We start from the raw sequence: 17,388 nt of genomic DNA, 5'->3' as shown, positions 1-17,388 counted from the left end.
GAGAAGCGCGAAAAACTTAAAATAATTTTAATATAAGATTTTAATCCTTTAAAATTTTTATCTGGAGATGATTGGCTTTGTGCAATGTAAACATAAACAAATCTTTTAATTAACTTTAATGATTACCATGTTAGTTTCCTTTTGAATTCTGACGCGTGAAGATCGAAACTCTTTCTTTCTAAACGTGAAAACTTATAAATTAATACTTTCGATAATTTTTTAATTATTTAAACAGTCTCTAATATACACGAAATACAATAAAATAATATTTAAATAATATTACATTCGCCTAAACGTTAAAACGACGTTAACGCGCGAGAAACGTAAAATAATTTTAATTTCTTTTGCATTAGATTTAAATTTTGAATAGGCGATAAATTTTGAACGTCGAAAGTAGCATTGGCATTTTTCGATTTAATCAACAAGTGTTTTTATATCAACTCCATGCAATGTAATCATTAGAGTTGTTAAATATATTATTCTTATAATAATAAAAATACTCACTTGTAAGAAGAATCGTCCAAGGATTTACTTTATATTTTTAAATAACTATTAATTAAACATTTAATCAATTTAATTGACAAAAGAAAAGTCTCAATAGAGTTATTGCTTTTCAAAGAGAAAAATCGAGTAGAGTATTTGTTAAAAAACAAAGAGACTTGTAGAGTCATATTCCGTAAACATAGATAATAAATTTTTAGCTCAGGATTTTCAACAATTAATATACTAATTTTAATTTCTCCTACGCTGCGTAAAAGTATCTTTCGAAATAGTAATAATCAATTTCTATCCAAAAGAATAAGATTTATACTTTTTAGATACGTAAAGATTGTGTTAGTATTCTTTTCCATATCCTAAAATTTGGAATTAAATTTTGTCGTTACAGTTTTTGAGTGATAATCGATTAGATTAGGGGACAAAGCAAAGAAGAGGCTATATGTTGAAGAGATCCCCACAAACTGTAACTCAAGAGAACAATTATTAAATTATTGAGTTATTTTCAAAAGTTCATCAGAAACTTTCGAAAATTGCTCTTAGTCATATTTTAATTTTACCATGTTGTCACTCAAAATGTTCTTATGGTGATGGGTATAAGTGTATAAATTTGAAAACTGAGATGACGTAAGATTCTGTCTGCGGTTTTAGATATGCGAATAGAATTATTTTATATTTTATGCATTTTAATTATTAAAATCGAGACATAAAATTTTGCACATTTTCTCTTTTCTAATGTTCAATTAAATTCATAATTTTATTTTTAATAAAATCAAGTTTTATGTTAAAGTTGAATGATAAATTTTGCACATTTTTTTTTTCTAAAGTTCAATTAAATTCATAATTTTATTTTAATAAAATCGAATTCTATATTAAAGTCATATATCTATGAAACGTATAAGATATGTCAATTATGAGGATCACTGAAAGTGCATTAAATTAACGTGCACTGGAAGCTGAAACGAGCACACAAAGAAGTGTGCCAAGGTCCCAGTTTGCCCGCATACTATAGGATTATTTAATATTTTGCATTTTTATTATTAAAATCGAGTTTTATACATTTTTCATTTTGTTCTTTTGTCTTAAAGTTAAACTAAATTTATACTTTTATTTTTCATAAATATTATATTTCTTATTTCTATTAAGTTTAAAGTCATAATTACGAAACATGTAAGATATGGCAATTATAGAGAGCACTAAAAATGCACTGAATGAAGATGTACATGAAACTGAAATAAACAGAACGGGATGTATGCCAAGTTCTTCAAATTTTGCCACGCATTATTAATATAATATTTCTTTTAGAGAAAATAATATTTCTTTAGATCTGTATTTAGAATTTTTTATTTTTTTTTACTTCTCTTGAATTAAATTAAATTAAATTCAAGAATTATCTTTCATATATAATTCTTTTCATAATAAATGTTTCATATATATATTCTTTTTTCTTCTCTTATTTCTTTTCAGCTAGTTTCAGTTCGTGGTATCGCCAATTCGAAAAGGAATAATTAAAAAATAAAATTATTTTACTAATATTTAATTGAGATTTGAATTGTTGTTAAGTTCATGTCTTCACGGGAATGCAGATTTTAGAGTAAAGTTCTCGTCTGCCTGTGGATGTCCAAATGCAGCAACTCATAGTGATGAAACATGAGCCGATTTACGATATATCGAAATCTTATAGGAGATATTAAGTATTACCGACCGAATGGCTACATATTGTAATGCTTTTCCAAAATCTTTTCTTTCTAATTGTATCTAAACGTTAAATTTATATTGCTATTAATTACATTTTATATTACTATTAATAATTCAATAGATAAACCATTAAATATAATGGAAATTCTAAAATAATTTCTTAGACAAACGCATAGAAAACTTTTCTATTGCACTTACGTCCGCTGTTATTCATATTTATTCTTATTAATTATTATTTATAAGTCTCAGGTGGGACGTATGGATTGGGCCCATGGGGAGGGCTTAGCATCGTATAAACCTTTTGGGTGGGAGCCTCGGGAAGAGTTTTTCAGTATGGACCCTCGGATAAGTCTGCTTCTTTCAGTAGGGAATATCGAGTTCAATTTCAATCAATTTTTACTCTAATTTTGCTTGGTAGAATGATATTTGAAATGTCCACAGTTTATTCCGAGTTCTATCCTTCTCGTACACGTGCGCACGGTTTTCTTTTATTCTTTTTCTCTTCTTCTTTTTTTCTTCTCTTTTCTGTTAAATTTCATCTCTCACTATTCTTTTCTATCTTCTCTTTCTCCTTTTTTTTTCAGATTAGATCATTTAGGAAAAAATCATCCAACATGCCGACTTTCTTTTCTACTCTTACTCTTCTTTACCAATTTTTTTCCTCTTTCTACACTTCTTTTCAGGATCATCGAGAAAAAGAGCATCGGGTGGAACTCTTAAAATGGGCCTTTAGGAGAGACCTTAGGCGGATTTCCTTTTTTCAGTAGGAAAAAATCGCCTTTATCCGGCTCTCTTTTTTATCTCATATTTCTTCTCTTTTTCGTCTTCCTTTCCAAAAATCATCAAGGAATCATCGAGAGATATAGATTCATTTGCAATCGGATGAGTTCGACATATTGTCGAATGGCTCGATTCACCATCGATTTTTACGCGAAAATACGGGAAGGATAAGAAAGAACATGCGCGCATATCGGTGGACATAGGCGGGGATATTCGTAGCGCGATTAAAAGTCTTATAGGGGACTTCGTTTTATTTGCTCGAAAATTTGATTAGATTAGCTTGTGAACGCGGATTTTACAGTAGAATCACCGTTAGCTTGTGGATCTCCACATGTAGCAATTTCCACGTAGTGAGACCTGAATCGGTAATACTTGCAATATATTGAAATCTAATTGTAAATCACGCAATGCAAGTACTACTGGATGAATAGCTGCATATCTCAATCTATTTTCAAAATCCCTTCAATCTAATTCTGATTAAATATTAAAATACTAATACTTTACATTGCTAATAATATTTCTACATGCAAATAGATAAGATATAATTTCTTTAAATGCGCAAATTTATGTATTAATTATCATATGTATTAACCCTTTGTACTCCGTGCAAATTTTTAATTTGATCTTTCAGTAATTCCGACTCATTTTTATTGTGAACTATCAACTATTCCAGAAATATTTGGTCACATTAATTACTACATAAAACGTTTTTTCACGAAAAATATCGAAAACACCAAGGCGTAATTGTTGAACGATTTAGATGAACAAAGTCACATTTTAAAGATGAAGGTTTAAGACAAGGATTTATATTTTATTATGCATATTTTTGTGCATAAACATTTTCGAAAAAAAACACCATTTTTAAGCACGATCTTTTTCAAAGAAAATAAAGCTTTTTTAAAATTACGAAAAAGCTATGTCTTCACTTGATCATTTATTTTTAATATGAGAGTTTGTTCATCAAAATCATTCAAAAATTATGTCTGTATTAATTATTGACGTAAATTATTGTAAAACCAGAGATGATGAAAAGCTCGATTCTAATATTTCGAAATTCGTATAAGCATTATTTTTATTTTGAATAAATTCGGGGAGTTATAATAGACGGTACGATTTTATAACGATCAAAGAATATAATTTTATTTCTCTTTTTGTAACATTCGCTTTTTTACTTATCTACTATACATACATACATACATACATACATATATATAATCCTAAAAATAATTAGCATTTTATCATTATCAGTCCAAAACAAATTACTATCACCGTATAAGGTACGAACAGTTTACAGAATATTACGATCACAGAGCATCATATTCGCATTTATCATTCCAATAGCGATATATTTTTTTGTTTAATAAATTTGCAGCTTATAGCAGAAAGGTATTAAGAAATATATGAATATCTAGATTATGTAATTATAAATTATGACATAACATATAGCTTATTATAATTTTCCTAATTTCTATATCCATTTACAAACATTTTATAGTACTGAGGTATAGAATGCACAAAATATATTATACAGTCGATGTAAACGAATATCTTTCATATTTAACAAGTATTTATCTTCCTATATGTTCCATGGTATTATAATTATGTATTACCAAAGTCTCGTATTCCAAACAAGGCATTTCTTGTCCATTAACTGGTATATAGCATACTTGATGATTTGGTTGTATTTTTCCTACATAATACACTCCTTCATGCAAAACTCTACCAATAAAAAGAGCATAACCATCTTCTGTTTCACCAGCAGGAAGAGCATACAAAGGAACACTACCCTCCCATGATTTTACCCAGTCAATGTCTTTAATGCATAACACTTGAAATTCTTTTTTGTCATGAGTTGTTCCTCCCCATGCTAAAGTACAAATATTATCCTTTATACCACCAGGTGTTACAGAATCTTTATGATGTGCACGTCCGATATATAATCCGTCTTCAGAAGCCATAGCTGCATTTTGCGGAAAACTTAATGTGTTGTTAAAATCAAACCATAAATGACATGTATCGGCAAGTTGTTGTCTGATAGCAAGTGATGTAAATTTGTATTCTAAAAAAGATAATTATATTATACATTTTACATACCTTCATAGAGAAAATAAAAATTATATTTTATTTTTAAATACATTGCTATACATAACTCTTCACTCACCATTCATTATAGTCCATTCTCCTGTCGCACCCCAAGCTGTACTAAATCCTATATAATTGATAACAAATGGATTTCTATCTTTAAATGTCATTAAAGTTTCACATTCTATATCTTCTTGACCTACGCTTAACATACCATCACAAGACCACCTATAGATATATAAGTTGTCAACTAATTTTATTAATAAAACATAACTTATCTGTTTATCTTTAGATTAACACTTACTGTATCCAAATATTACAATTATCTCCACATATATCTATAGTTTCTGCTTCAGCTACATCTGGTTCTACATTATTTCTCCTTATAGCCGACATGGTATTTCCCCATCCACCAAGGATAATCTAAAGTAGCAATGCTATATTAAATATTCAAATTATTTAAATTTAATATAAAATAAATACCAAGCTTAATAAATTCATTTTTTATTTGGATAAAAATTAAATTAAATATCAAATATAAAGTCCACAAATATGTTATTTATTTTAAACTTACTTCATATACATTTGAATCATCTCCTAAATGAGTTCTAAGAGAAATTCTGGCATCATGATTAGCTTTCACTCGCAATTTAATGCGAGATTTCGTAATAGGAAAATAACAATAATCCAAACTATCTACTGTATTAATTGATACTAAAAAATAGAGTCATACTGTTACTTTACATCAAAATATTTATATTAAAATGACTTACATTAGTCCAAAATGATGATAAAATTAACTTTTATATTTAATATGTTATATATTCTTTTTTTATCATGTGTTTCTTTTTAAATATACGATATTAACCTACCTGACATTATAAACTTGAGGAACACTAAAACAATTAACAGATCTATCAGAAATTTTATTGAATTTTTTAATGTGATGTAAATACAATCTTCTAATTACAATAATTTTTATTAAAAATCAAATTTATTAAATTATAAGAAACGAAAGGTAAACATTTATGACAGATTGTAAATTCAAAGGAATTTTTAAATATTTTTTAATCGTAATACGACATGTTCGGACAAGCTATATCCATATGTTTGATCCTTACATTCCACACACTGTGTGACAGTTTGTGGAATGACATGTATCTGTTGACGACCATTGCTGTCAGCTGGTACTATGCAAGCTCTATACGATCTTTGAATATTGCCATTTTGGAGGAATTATAATAGTCATTATTTAAATAATAATTGAAATAATAGGTGTAGATTACATTTATATTCTTAAAGATTATTTTGTTTTTTAATGTTTTTTTTATTGATATTAAGATTTAAAATTCATAAGTTCGCCGCTAGAGTACGTTTTAGAACACTTTGAATAGGAACACCTATCAATACTATGTAAATACTATGGTGATAAATGTTCCCTCCAATTCCTTCCTTTCTCTTTTTACTCTGTGGCTCGGAGAGGCTTGGCTTTGCCGAAATAAGTTTTGAATTTGTAATAACTCGTGAAATATAAATGAGTGTGTGAATTATTACTTAATTTTATGTGTATATTTTGAACTAAATAAAGAAAACATGTTAGTTCTCTTTGAAACTCCGGCGGGATACGCAATATTTAAAGTAAGTTGATGTGTGTTTCGTTCGAAAATATAAAAATCATAACCTTGATAATGTTGCACGTGCTCAGATTAGCCGAATATGTTATTGTATATATGTAATATACAATATATATATAATAAATTATTACAAAAAAATAATGGAATGTACTTTATTAGTTAAAGATGTTTACTTTTAATTGGTTATAATATTTTATTACAGTTACTCGATGAAAAGAAATTAGCAGAAACAGAAAATTTATTTCTAGATTTTGAAACACCAGAAGCAGCAAACAAGATGTAAGAAATTTCATTTCCATATTCACGTAATATAAAAAATATATAATGTTTGATTTATATAAGGGATCATTATATCCATACCTATATTTGTATAATATTATTGTAACTGTAAATATCTGTTTATATTTTAATTTTAGTGTCAAATTGAAACATTTTGAAAAATTTGAGGATACTACAGAAGCTCTCGCTGCAACAACAGCTGCTGTAGAGGGAAAATTGTCTAAAACCTTGAAAAGAACCCTTAAGAAACATTTCTCAGAACTTCAAGAAGAATTAGCAGTAGCTGATGCCAAATTAGGAAATGCTATAAAAGATAAACTTAGTTTATCTTGTGTGAGCAATACTGCAATACAAGAACTAATGAGATGCATTCGAAGTCAAGCAGATGGATTATTAGCTGGTTTGCCCAAGAAAGAAATGACAGCAATGGCTTTGGGCTTAGCTCATAGTCTTTCCAGATATAAGTTAAAATTTTCACCTGATAAAATAGATACCATGATAGTACAAGCTGTTTGTTTACTGGATGACTTAGATAAAGAATTGAATAACTATGTAATGCGTTGCCGTGAATGGTATGGCTGGCACTTCCCAGAACTTGGTAAAATTATAACAGACAATATTGCATTTGTACGAAGTGTAAAAATAATTGGAACAAGAGAGAATACGATAAATACAGACCTATCTGATATTTTGCCTGAAGATATTGAAGAAAAAGTTAAAGAAGCTGCTGAAATATCAATGGGAACTGAAATTTCAGAAGATGATATTTTGAATATCCAACATTTATGTGATCAAGTCATAGAAATCTCACAATATAGAGCGCAATTATATGACTATCTTAAAACTAGAATGATGGCAATGGCACCTAATTTAACAATTCTAGTTGGAGAATTAGTGGGTGCTCGTTTAATTTCACATGCAGGTTCTCTTATCAATCTTGCCAAACATCCTGCTTCCACTGTACAAATTCTTGGTGCAGAAAAAGCACTTTTTCGAGCATTAAAAACCAAAAAGGATACTCCAAAGTATGGTTTAATTTACCATGCACAGCTTGTAGGACAATGTTCTGTCCAGAATAAAGGAAAAATGTCTAGAATGCTTGCAGCAAAAGCATCTTTAGCAACAAGAGTTGATGCATTAGGAGAAGATGTAAATTTTGATCTTGGTGCTGAACATAAAGCTAAATTGGAAAGACGATTAAGAATACTGGAAGAAGGAAATTTACATAAAATTAGTGGAACTAGTAAAGCAAAAGCTAAATTTGAAAAATATCATAACAAAAGTGAATATATACAATATCCAACAGCTGCAGATACAACTCTTACAAGTAATAAGAGAAAATATTCTGATATAGAAGATAAGACAGTAATCGAAGAAAGTGAAACACAAATGAGCAAAGAAGTTCCAAAAAAGAAAAAAAAGAAAGATGTTGAGGATATTGAAGGATCTTCACAAATACAAAATATAGTAAAAGGTGAAAATGAACAAGAAATTACATCGAAGAAAAAGAATAAAAAAATCAAACAGGAATCCAAGCAAGATGAAGAAATAAGTGAAACTGTAAGTGCGAAAATAGAAGAAAATACAAATGTTGCAGCTTTAAGTGAACCACAGGATGAAAGTATTGGTCAGTAATTTTCATTTAATATTTATATACATATGCAATTTATACATTCTATTTATACATATTAAGCTAAAAAAGCAGAATTTATTAACCAATGTAAATTTTAGTTTCAGAATCTAAGAAGAAGAAAAAGAAGAAGAAAGAAAAGCATATTGTAGAGACACAAGGAGACATTTCCATTCCAACAGAATCAGCAGAGGGTGAATCAGTTTTGACAGAGAAGAAAAAGAAAAAGAAAAAAAAAGTGCAACAAGATGAATAACTTTCATTGAAAGTTTTTTTTAGATTTATATGTAATTATATTTATATAAACAGTTTCAAGGATTGGTCATTAATATATTATGTGCCCAACATATTTCAAATGTGATTCTGGAGTTGCTTAAAAGTCCATAAGCAACAGGCTAGTTTATGACTTGCTTCCAGTTTTTCCCAGGTAAGCAGAGGTAAATAAGAATTATTTTATGTAGTTACTTAACAAATATTTTTTAATTATTTACTTATCCTCGATAATTTAATCATTAAATACATTTAGTGACGTCTGACAAAAATTATCTGCCATAAATCGCGAGTCGCTCCTATGTCTAACTTTTTATATCTTTTGCTTGTTCTAAGATTTCTTTAATATTTTGTTTGTATTTCACATCACTAACAAAATAAAATAAACGAAATTGTGATATATTGCCCTATATTTATGGCAGAAGCACAATTACGCTTTGTTTACTTCTCAGAATATCGTTTAAAATCAATATAATTTTTTATAATTTTGTTTTAAATATATGTTCAATGCATTAAACAAATGAAGCTTTAATTATTTTCAGTCAATATATAATAAATACCCTTAACGAAATCTTTCTTGCTTGAGTAAAAACTATTAAAGCATTTATGGGTAATGAAGTCTATGAAAATACATCTACCACAAATTAATGACGCAATGCTCAAAGTGTTAAAGGTATCATCGCAATGCAAATAAGAGTTTAATTTTATTTTACAAATTATAAATATACTGCAAAAAAAAAAAGCTTTTCAATTACATATTGAATCGCAAAAACAATATGTATATAGTTCTAATTTGAATATATTAAAGATAATCGGTTCTAGGCGTAATTGTATACAATACAATATAGAATAATTTATGCAAACTTGATATAAAATAATATTTTATTACATAGTTGTTTAATGATCACGTCTATCATGTATTATCGTTGTAGAAGTTCTGTAAGATACTGTACACAATTACATATTTGTGAATTTATTATTTACTCTTGCTTCTTATATCAAATTATTTTAAGTCATACTTAAATAATTGAAACCATTTATTCTTTAGCAGAAAACGTATTTTGTTAACATTATGTTCATCTCTTATAACTTTTAGAATAATAAAAGATTATATTCATTTGAAGTTAACATATATTGTATATTATATTATTGCCATCAAATTTACAAAAACTGTTAAGTACACAATAAAAGTAAATCATTTATATAATCAAGTTCTAGTCTATATCATTTTCACTATATTACATTATATGAAAATATCAATGAAGAAAATACTAACGTATTAATTAATTGAATAAACACTCATATGATTTGAAGATACTTTAAATTGAATATCTTAAAATAATTATTTTATATTTTCTATAAATTAATAAATATTTTATATAATAAGTTAAAAGACTATGTGTATGTATGTATTCTTTTAACACTTGATAAAAATTGATTTTGCATATCTTAAATTAATATTTATGGATTTCATTTGAATAAGGATTGAAGTAATCACTTGTCATAAATAATTTTAACATATCTTTATTGTTATACACATACACAAAAATAAGCTGATGTTAAATGTAAATTTTCAATGCTAGCATAATTTTATAATCCATTTATAATATTTATAGAGTAGCTTTTTTGCAGAAAAAGTACAAAACGTTATATAGAACAATAAAAAAGATATTCTCAGAAATCATTATATAATCACTTAATAAACTTATACAAATGTATTTTGTACTTTATTGTAAATTGGTGTATGGATTGCTTATATTATTGCAAAATAACATAACTTAGTTTTATTACCAAATATTTGGCAAGACACAAATATTTTTTACAGTTATTAATGATTTAAACAGTTTTTATTTATTATGTTAAGTAAATATAACAATCTTTAGTTTATCGATAAACATAGGTTATAGATATATTGTCATCAAAGAATTGCATATTATTATAATTGTTAGATTTGAATGCTAATACACTAAAAAATGAAACGCTTGGAATTATGAAGAATTATTGAAGCATTCTATATGCATACCTACCAGAACCTTTCTATGTATACGTATTCTATCAAAATAGAAATATTTTCCAAAACAGATACACACATTTTTTTATTATGTTCACATTTATCTAATAAATGTATTTATATGTTCCATATATATTACATGTGTTTTTTTTTGTAATAGTGTTTTATACCATGTAAATCATAGCTGATTATTATTATAATTATTTAGTTGTCATAAAATTTAATTGTTTTAAACATTATTAGAATGATTGAAAAAGTTATAATCAAGATTCATATGCACACACTTGAACAGTAAGTATTATTTTACATTTTAATGTATATAAAATTGATACATATAACTTGTAGATATAATTGTTTTTATATAGGCTAAAATAATAATCTATCATTAAAAATATAATTTCCCCTTAATCTTTTTCTCTGTTATAAAAAAATTATTATAGCAAATTGATTACATATTTTTTTTATTCTTCAACACTTTATGATCAGGTAAATTGAATTCTCAAATCTTATTAAGAATCTGAGATAACATTGCTTTGTGCAATGTTCAAGTTTATAAATACAGCTATTAAATTCTAAATACTTTAAATGATTACTTATTAGTGATACTAAATTTCTACAAATGGATGCATAGAAATTTCATATTTGTTTATGATTTTTATGTGTATATGTCTGTTTAAAAATATACATAACCAAAAATGTATGTATAGTAAGATAGATATAATATATATATATATAATAGATAAAATATATATATATATATATATATATATATATATATATATATATAATAGATAAAATATATATATATATATATATATATATTTGATCTATTGATAGGAATGTGAGTATTGCAATCTAGGATAAGTAAAGATATATACAAATGAAATTATTATAATAAAGAAAATGAATATATAAAGATTTCTTAAATTCATTATATGCATATTATGGTTATATGAATTTGTAGCAAATTTAATTTTATATAAAAAATAGATCATCTTATGCTTGGCAGAAATTGAGATAGTTTATGATTACTGGTATAAATAAACAATATAATTTTGAAATATTAATATTTTATGTTGTAAACTAGAAAAATGTATAAGTCTATATATATATAGGTATATATCAAATTACTTATGCTTATTTTTAAAATATGTTGAATTATGTGCATTATATGCTGCAACTTTTTATTCTGAACAAGATTAAACAATTATATTTTTATCCAATTATTAGTTATGGATTATAGATTTTAAGAGCACAATATTTAAAAGATTAATAACATGTTTTGGGATACTAAGAGAAACAAATTATGTACTTTATAAAATAAATTGCATATTATTGCATATAATTTTCCATAATGGTATTAAATTTTATATTATCAAAATATCAACATATTGATATGTAATATAAAATGTAAAGAACAATGCAAGCATCTACTTATCTGTAAGCATGCAGATTGCAGTGCAAATACATATATACTGCTCTATTTTGCTGAATATTTTGAACTCCACATGCAAAGTTCAATGTTAGAAGAAGCATAAAGTTGTAATGTTTAATTTTATTATAAATTATTATTTCAAATTACATATAAGAAATCAAATTTTGTATACATTTTCATATATACTATATGAATAAAATCCTCTTGTTTATGCTATAATAAAAAATATAAGCCGCCAAACTTACAATTGTGATTTCAAAATTTATTTTATTGATTTTCTACATGCATCTTATAGTTTCTGGGATAAAGTAGTGTATTAAAAAATAGAGTATACATATTATTTCCCATTTACCCTTTACTAGAAAAAATTCATGTCTGTAATATTAATATTATATCACTCAAATTTTAAATAAATTTAAGTAACACTTTTATATATGAAAAATGTGTACAAAAAATATGTTATCTTAACAAAAGAAAGTTATTTAATAAAAAAGATTTTTTTATAGAGATATGGTAATCCAGAATTATTTAAATGATATACTCTTTTTTTTTTTAATGTCTATAAATAATATCCATAAACTTAATTGCAGACATGAGTTTTTGACTTAACAAGATAATATAAGATTTTAGATTTCTTTTGTTGTAATATTTCCTATATTTTCTATGTATATTTCCACTTTCGATCTCCTCTGAATGCAGAGATAAACATGTTATTACAATATATTATTTTCTTGTAATATTATAAATTAGTAATTTATTTTATAAGTCGCATTTCCACTCAAATTTGTACAACTTGCTGATTGTAAAGCATAAGTTACTATAAATGATTTAAGAAAGTAAAGTGTATGTAATATTTGATTTATATGACACAGTTATTTATTAATAATCAATAAGAAATCAAAGTGTATTTGTGGCAATAAAGAAAAAAAGAGTTTTTTTAGAATATATATATATATATACTTTAATGGTCTGACCGATCAGCCTGCAAATATCTGAGCAGACACAGCACATATTTTGAAAAATTATGAAAATATTAATACACCCTTCAAAGGAATTCTTCTGGACAATAATACAATTGCCTGAGAATTACAATCGTTATTTATGTGATTGGTAAAAATCGGAAAATATTTATTATATTGTTAAAATATTCTGATGAATCAGAATGTTATTAAGCAATGAGCAATAATTACATATTTAGTACAGTATATATTAAAAGAAAAAAAAAAGGAAAAAAAAAAGGAATAAGAAATAAGTTCAATAAAAAAAAGAAAAATATAATTAATATTGATACAATGATGGAATATAGCACATCTATAAAAAAAAATTGTTTTGTATGAAGTAGACAAAAGACAAAAAAGTAAACAAAAAGACAAAAAAATTCGTGCATATTTCCTTATAAGGGCATACCTCCTAGTCCCTACCAAAGTAGTGACATATTGCACACAAGACTCATTTTATTGCAGGCTGTGCATTTATGAACTTATACTACAACCACCAGCTGAATAGTCTTATCTACAAACCTAAATATTTATAGTCTATGACTATATATGTTTTATATATCATGATTCTTTTAGAATACTATAATCGTATATGCAATATATGTATGTACAATACATAAAATAATAAATTTTTGTGATAATTTACCAAATTTAAATTTACCGAATGCTTGTGAATAAATTTAGTACAGACTTATTTTCTTTCTGACTGCGTGCTTTACTGAACACATTCCAAAAACGAAGAGTTTCATCTCCAGCACCTGTTACAATAGCTTCACCATCAGGTGACATGGCTAAATATAAAACTCTATAAGAATGTCCTGTTAATTTTGCAACTTGTGTTAAACTTGGATACTTCCAAACTAATATTTGATTTTGGGAATAGCCATGTGTACTGACTAGTTCTGAACTATGCTTACTCCAAGCCAAGTTACAAACTTGAGATCCAGTATCAATACATTGCATAGGTTGACCAGTTAATGTATTCCAAAATCTGATACATCTATCTGCTGTACCACCACCTGAAGCTAGTAAGCCATGGTGATGAGGAGACCACGCGATCGCCTTAACAGCAGCCAAATGTTCCGTATAGGTTTGTATTGGTGATAAGGAATGCAAATTCCAAACATAAAGACGATTGTCATTTCCACCAGAGGCCAAGTACTGATTATCTGGAGACCATTTTAAACCACAGACTTCTTGTCTGTGAGCTCCCAAACGTCGTTCACTCACGACACAAGGAGTTCGTACATCTCTTTGCAATATCAATCTGTCTCTACTACCAGAAGACAGAACTTCTCCATTCCATGCCAAAGCACCGACTCTGGCACTGTGACCATGTAATTTGCTTACTTGCTTGTTTACAGCCACATCCCATACTTGAATGTATCCTAAATGCGTTCCTACTGCAACTAAATTTCCTCTTTCATTCCAGGCTACAGAGGTAACGCTATTACCATCGCTGGATAAGTCACATAATCTAGTTACTTGACTGGTGCAAGCAGACCACAAGTACACACAACTGCCTAAGCCAACGCTAAGGACATTTTGTGAGGACCAATCCACCAAGTTCAAATAAAAATCGTCTTGCAATTCTGGAGCATCGAGTACTTTAAAAGGTATTCTTGAAATTTTTCTAGTTGCTTTCCTTGGAGACCGTAATAACTTTTGACTTTTAGCACTTAAAGGAGAAAGAGAGTAAGGCGAGCTTTGATCCAAAAGGGTATGATCTTTCGTGGGTGTAGTAAATTTAAATAAATTTTTCGACATGAGAGGAGATAGTATTCTTCGTTCCTCGCACTGACCCTTCACATCTTCTATGCTAGCACCTAGAAGCTCATTTTTCAGAAGACACGAATAAGCTATACCGTCTCGACTCCCTTCACCATTTTCACGGGTCTTCTTTGTCGCAAGACCACTTCGGCCGCTTTCAGAAATCATCGAAAAAGTTGTCTGCCAGTTGTTACCCGACCTCGTCGGTATAAATCGATCAAAACTATTGTTTGTCATTTTTGTTGGCGAAAAATATATAGGCGTATAATGGGCAGGAGTCGCGAGATTATCTATGTGGCTCTCGCTACTCGACTTTAACAGTCGCTTCTCGTACTCGTGATGAAACATCTTCTGTACACCACGAAATATAACGTACACACTAGCCTTTTCTTTTCAGTCACATTCTTTGAAGCTGCTGCACATTCATTTAATTATAACGTAGCCACTTAGATTACACGTATATCGGGCATCTTTTCCTCCTTTACGAGAGCCGACTAAACTATCTGCCGATAAAACTGAGCTATTTAACCCGTTACGTCGCCATTCGACGTCAACTCGAAAGATTTTTCATATGGAGAGGGCAGGAAAAACGACTCGTCTTCCTCCAATCGAAAGGCTTTATTTGAAATTTTGCCTCGAACGCGACAGATGGGAAACGCGAATGTAAGTGCTGAGGCTAGCAAGAACTACGCACGTAGCGACATCCAAACGAGTTTATTTTTCTTTTTTGTTATTCCCTTATTTTCCTTAGTTAAACCTATTTGAAAAACTTATTATTCCTTTTCATCATTTTATCGCTTTATTGTTCTTTTATTTTCCTTAGATATCTCTCTGACTCATCTTTTCACTATTTGTTTACTATTTGTTTACGGATTACTATTTTCTATTATTAAGGTCCCTTTACTCAAAAATGGTAAATATTTTTGAACCTACTTTATTTTTATATTTATCATGTTTTTCTAAAATTTTTTATCTTTTAGGTAATTACAAAAATTGTTATTTACATCATGTTTGTTTCATACAAAATATATTATGTATAATATAAACACAAAATATATTACAAAAAAACATATTTTTCTTTTTTTGATATTTTTTATCAACGTGTAATTTCGTGTAAATGTACGTTATAAATTTATTTTTTATATTATATTATTTTATAATAATTTGCTATATCTCTTTATTAATTATATAGATATCTTATAGATATATAGATATATTAAATTTTTTTTATAATATATGCGTATTTGTATTTGTAATAAATTTTAAAGAAAGCCATAAACAAAAAATGAATCTAAGAGAAACTCTTATTCCATAGACGAATAAATGCTAAAGTAAAAATATTCTCATATTTTATATTATTATCAAAATAAAATTAATGATGTTTATATTTCTAAAATTTACAAAATCGAACAAATATAATGTTACCTTATCTTTTATGTATAACTTATCTTTTATCTTTAAATAAGATTATTACAATTGTAAAGCGTTCTAAAAATCATTCCGTTATGTTCACGGATATCCCGAATGGTCGTGAACTATCAAGTGTTTGGAAAAGTTAATGATTCTTTCAATACTAAAGTTATTTAACGGAAAGAAAAGGCAAGTTATATAATTTGATTTTATTAACATTCCAGCTAACTTTTAGTAGTTGATAAGAATATTTATAAAAAACTTCTCGTTTATATAATTGTCAGAATTAAAATGAAATAAAAATCTAACCTTTGCTCAATTATAAATATTGGATGAACATATAAAATATTTTTTATTAGACTCACGTAATAAACGTTTGTGAGGATATATGTATTGTCTTTATAAGTAAATGTTTCTTTTTTTATATTTTTCTTTTTTACAGAAAATTATAGAATCTAATATGGGTGGCCATGGACACGAACATGAGACTATTAAAATACCTTCTCCTGACTCTTATAAAATAGAAAAATTTCCAATGTTAGTAAAATTTCAAGAACGTTTAACAAAGGAAGGTTTAAAAGATCCTTGGTTAAGAAATGAGGCATGGCGTTATCATCCTAATTATAAAACAAAAGCACAACGTACAATGATGTTTTGCTTCAGAGGATGGAAGCTTGGTATTCCAGCATTTTTAATAACTATAGGAATTGAACAACTGTTGGCAATGAATAAAAAAGATGATCATGGTCATGGTGATCATCATTAATATAATTATATATATGAAATGCAATAGTTGCTAGACCACTAAGCGGTACTACAAGTGTAGAAATACAAAAATAAATAATATAAATAAATGTTTCGGTAAATATTCGTTTTGTAAATAATTATTTCTCTTT

At 27.2% G+C, this 17,388-nt stretch overlaps 4 protein-coding genes across 8 annotated transcripts; 2 read left to right on the top strand and 2 right to left on the bottom strand.

The window, feature by feature from the left end:
* Positions 1-4,130: 4,130 nt before the first annotated feature.
* On the bottom strand, positions 4,131-6,306 carry LOC118448307 (pfs47 receptor). Of its 2 annotated transcripts, XM_035881389.2 has the most exons (5): positions 5,928-6,306; positions 5,630-5,769; positions 5,360-5,478; positions 5,135-5,283; positions 4,131-5,032 (listed from the first exon to the last, which is right to left on the bottom strand). In XM_035881389.2, the coding sequence occupies exons 1-5, from the start codon at positions 5,932-5,934 to the stop codon at positions 4,542-4,544; spliced, it is 906 nt and encodes a 301-aa protein (XP_035737282.1). In that variant the 5' UTR covers positions 5,935-6,306; the 3' UTR covers positions 4,131-4,541. The 2 variants fall into 2 exon arrangements, with proteins under 2 accessions (XP_035737282.1, XP_035737292.1); XM_035881399.2 differs by lacking the exon at positions 5,928-6,306 and having other exon boundaries at positions 5,360-5,492; positions 5,630-5,765.
* Positions 6,307-6,500: 194 nt separating this feature from the next.
* Positions 6,501-9,935, top strand: nop5 (nop5 ribonucleoprotein). 3 transcript variants are annotated; one of them, XR_014982443.1, is made up of 5 exons: positions 6,501-6,693; positions 6,892-6,968; positions 7,106-8,595; positions 8,700-9,035; positions 9,411-9,929. XR_014982443.1 is itself a non-coding variant. In XM_035881376.2 (4 exons), exons 1-4 carry the CDS (start codon positions 6,649-6,651, stop codon positions 8,852-8,854), a joined length of 1,767 nt encoding a protein of 588 aa, XP_035737269.2. In that variant the 5' UTR covers positions 6,611-6,648; the 3' UTR covers positions 8,855-9,935. The 3 variants fall into 3 exon arrangements, 1 of the variants encoding a protein (XP_035737269.2); XR_014982442.1 differs by having other exon boundaries at positions 8,700-9,025; positions 9,411-9,928; XM_035881376.2 differs by having other exon boundaries at positions 6,611-6,693; positions 8,700-9,935.
* A 1,927-nt stretch (positions 9,936-11,862) lies between these two features.
* Positions 11,863-15,747, bottom strand: fzr (fizzy and cell division cycle 20 related). Its single transcript, XM_035881543.2, has one exon. It carries the CDS (start codon positions 15,428-15,430, stop codon positions 13,970-13,972), a length of 1,461 nt encoding a protein of 486 aa, XP_035737436.1. The 5' UTR covers positions 15,431-15,747; the 3' UTR covers positions 11,863-13,969.
* Positions 15,748-16,533: 786 nt separating this feature from the next.
* Positions 16,534-17,360, top strand: ND-B12 (NADH dehydrogenase [ubiquinone] 1 beta subcomplex subunit 3). Of its 2 annotated transcripts, none has more exons than XM_035882070.2 (2): positions 16,534-16,681; positions 16,935-17,360. In XM_035882070.2, exon 2 carries the CDS (start codon positions 16,953-16,955, stop codon positions 17,256-17,258), a length of 306 nt encoding a protein of 101 aa, XP_035737963.1. In that variant the 5' UTR covers positions 16,534-16,681; positions 16,935-16,952; the 3' UTR covers positions 17,259-17,360. The 2 variants fall into 2 exon arrangements, with proteins under 2 accessions (XP_035737963.1, XP_035737972.1); XM_035882079.2 differs by lacking the exon at positions 16,534-16,681 and adding an exon at positions 16,710-16,857.
* Positions 17,361-17,388: the final 28 nt, after the last annotated feature.

Source organism: Vespa mandarinia, chromosome 8 (assembly GCF_050613455.1).
Source record: "Vespa mandarinia isolate Hongniang chromosome 8, ASM5061345v1, whole genome shotgun sequence".
Classification (NCBI taxonomy): Eukaryota; Metazoa; Arthropoda; class Insecta; order Hymenoptera; family Vespidae; genus Vespa; species Vespa mandarinia.
Note: the sequence above shows the minus strand (reverse complement) of the source record. Positions and strands in the feature narration are given on the sequence as shown.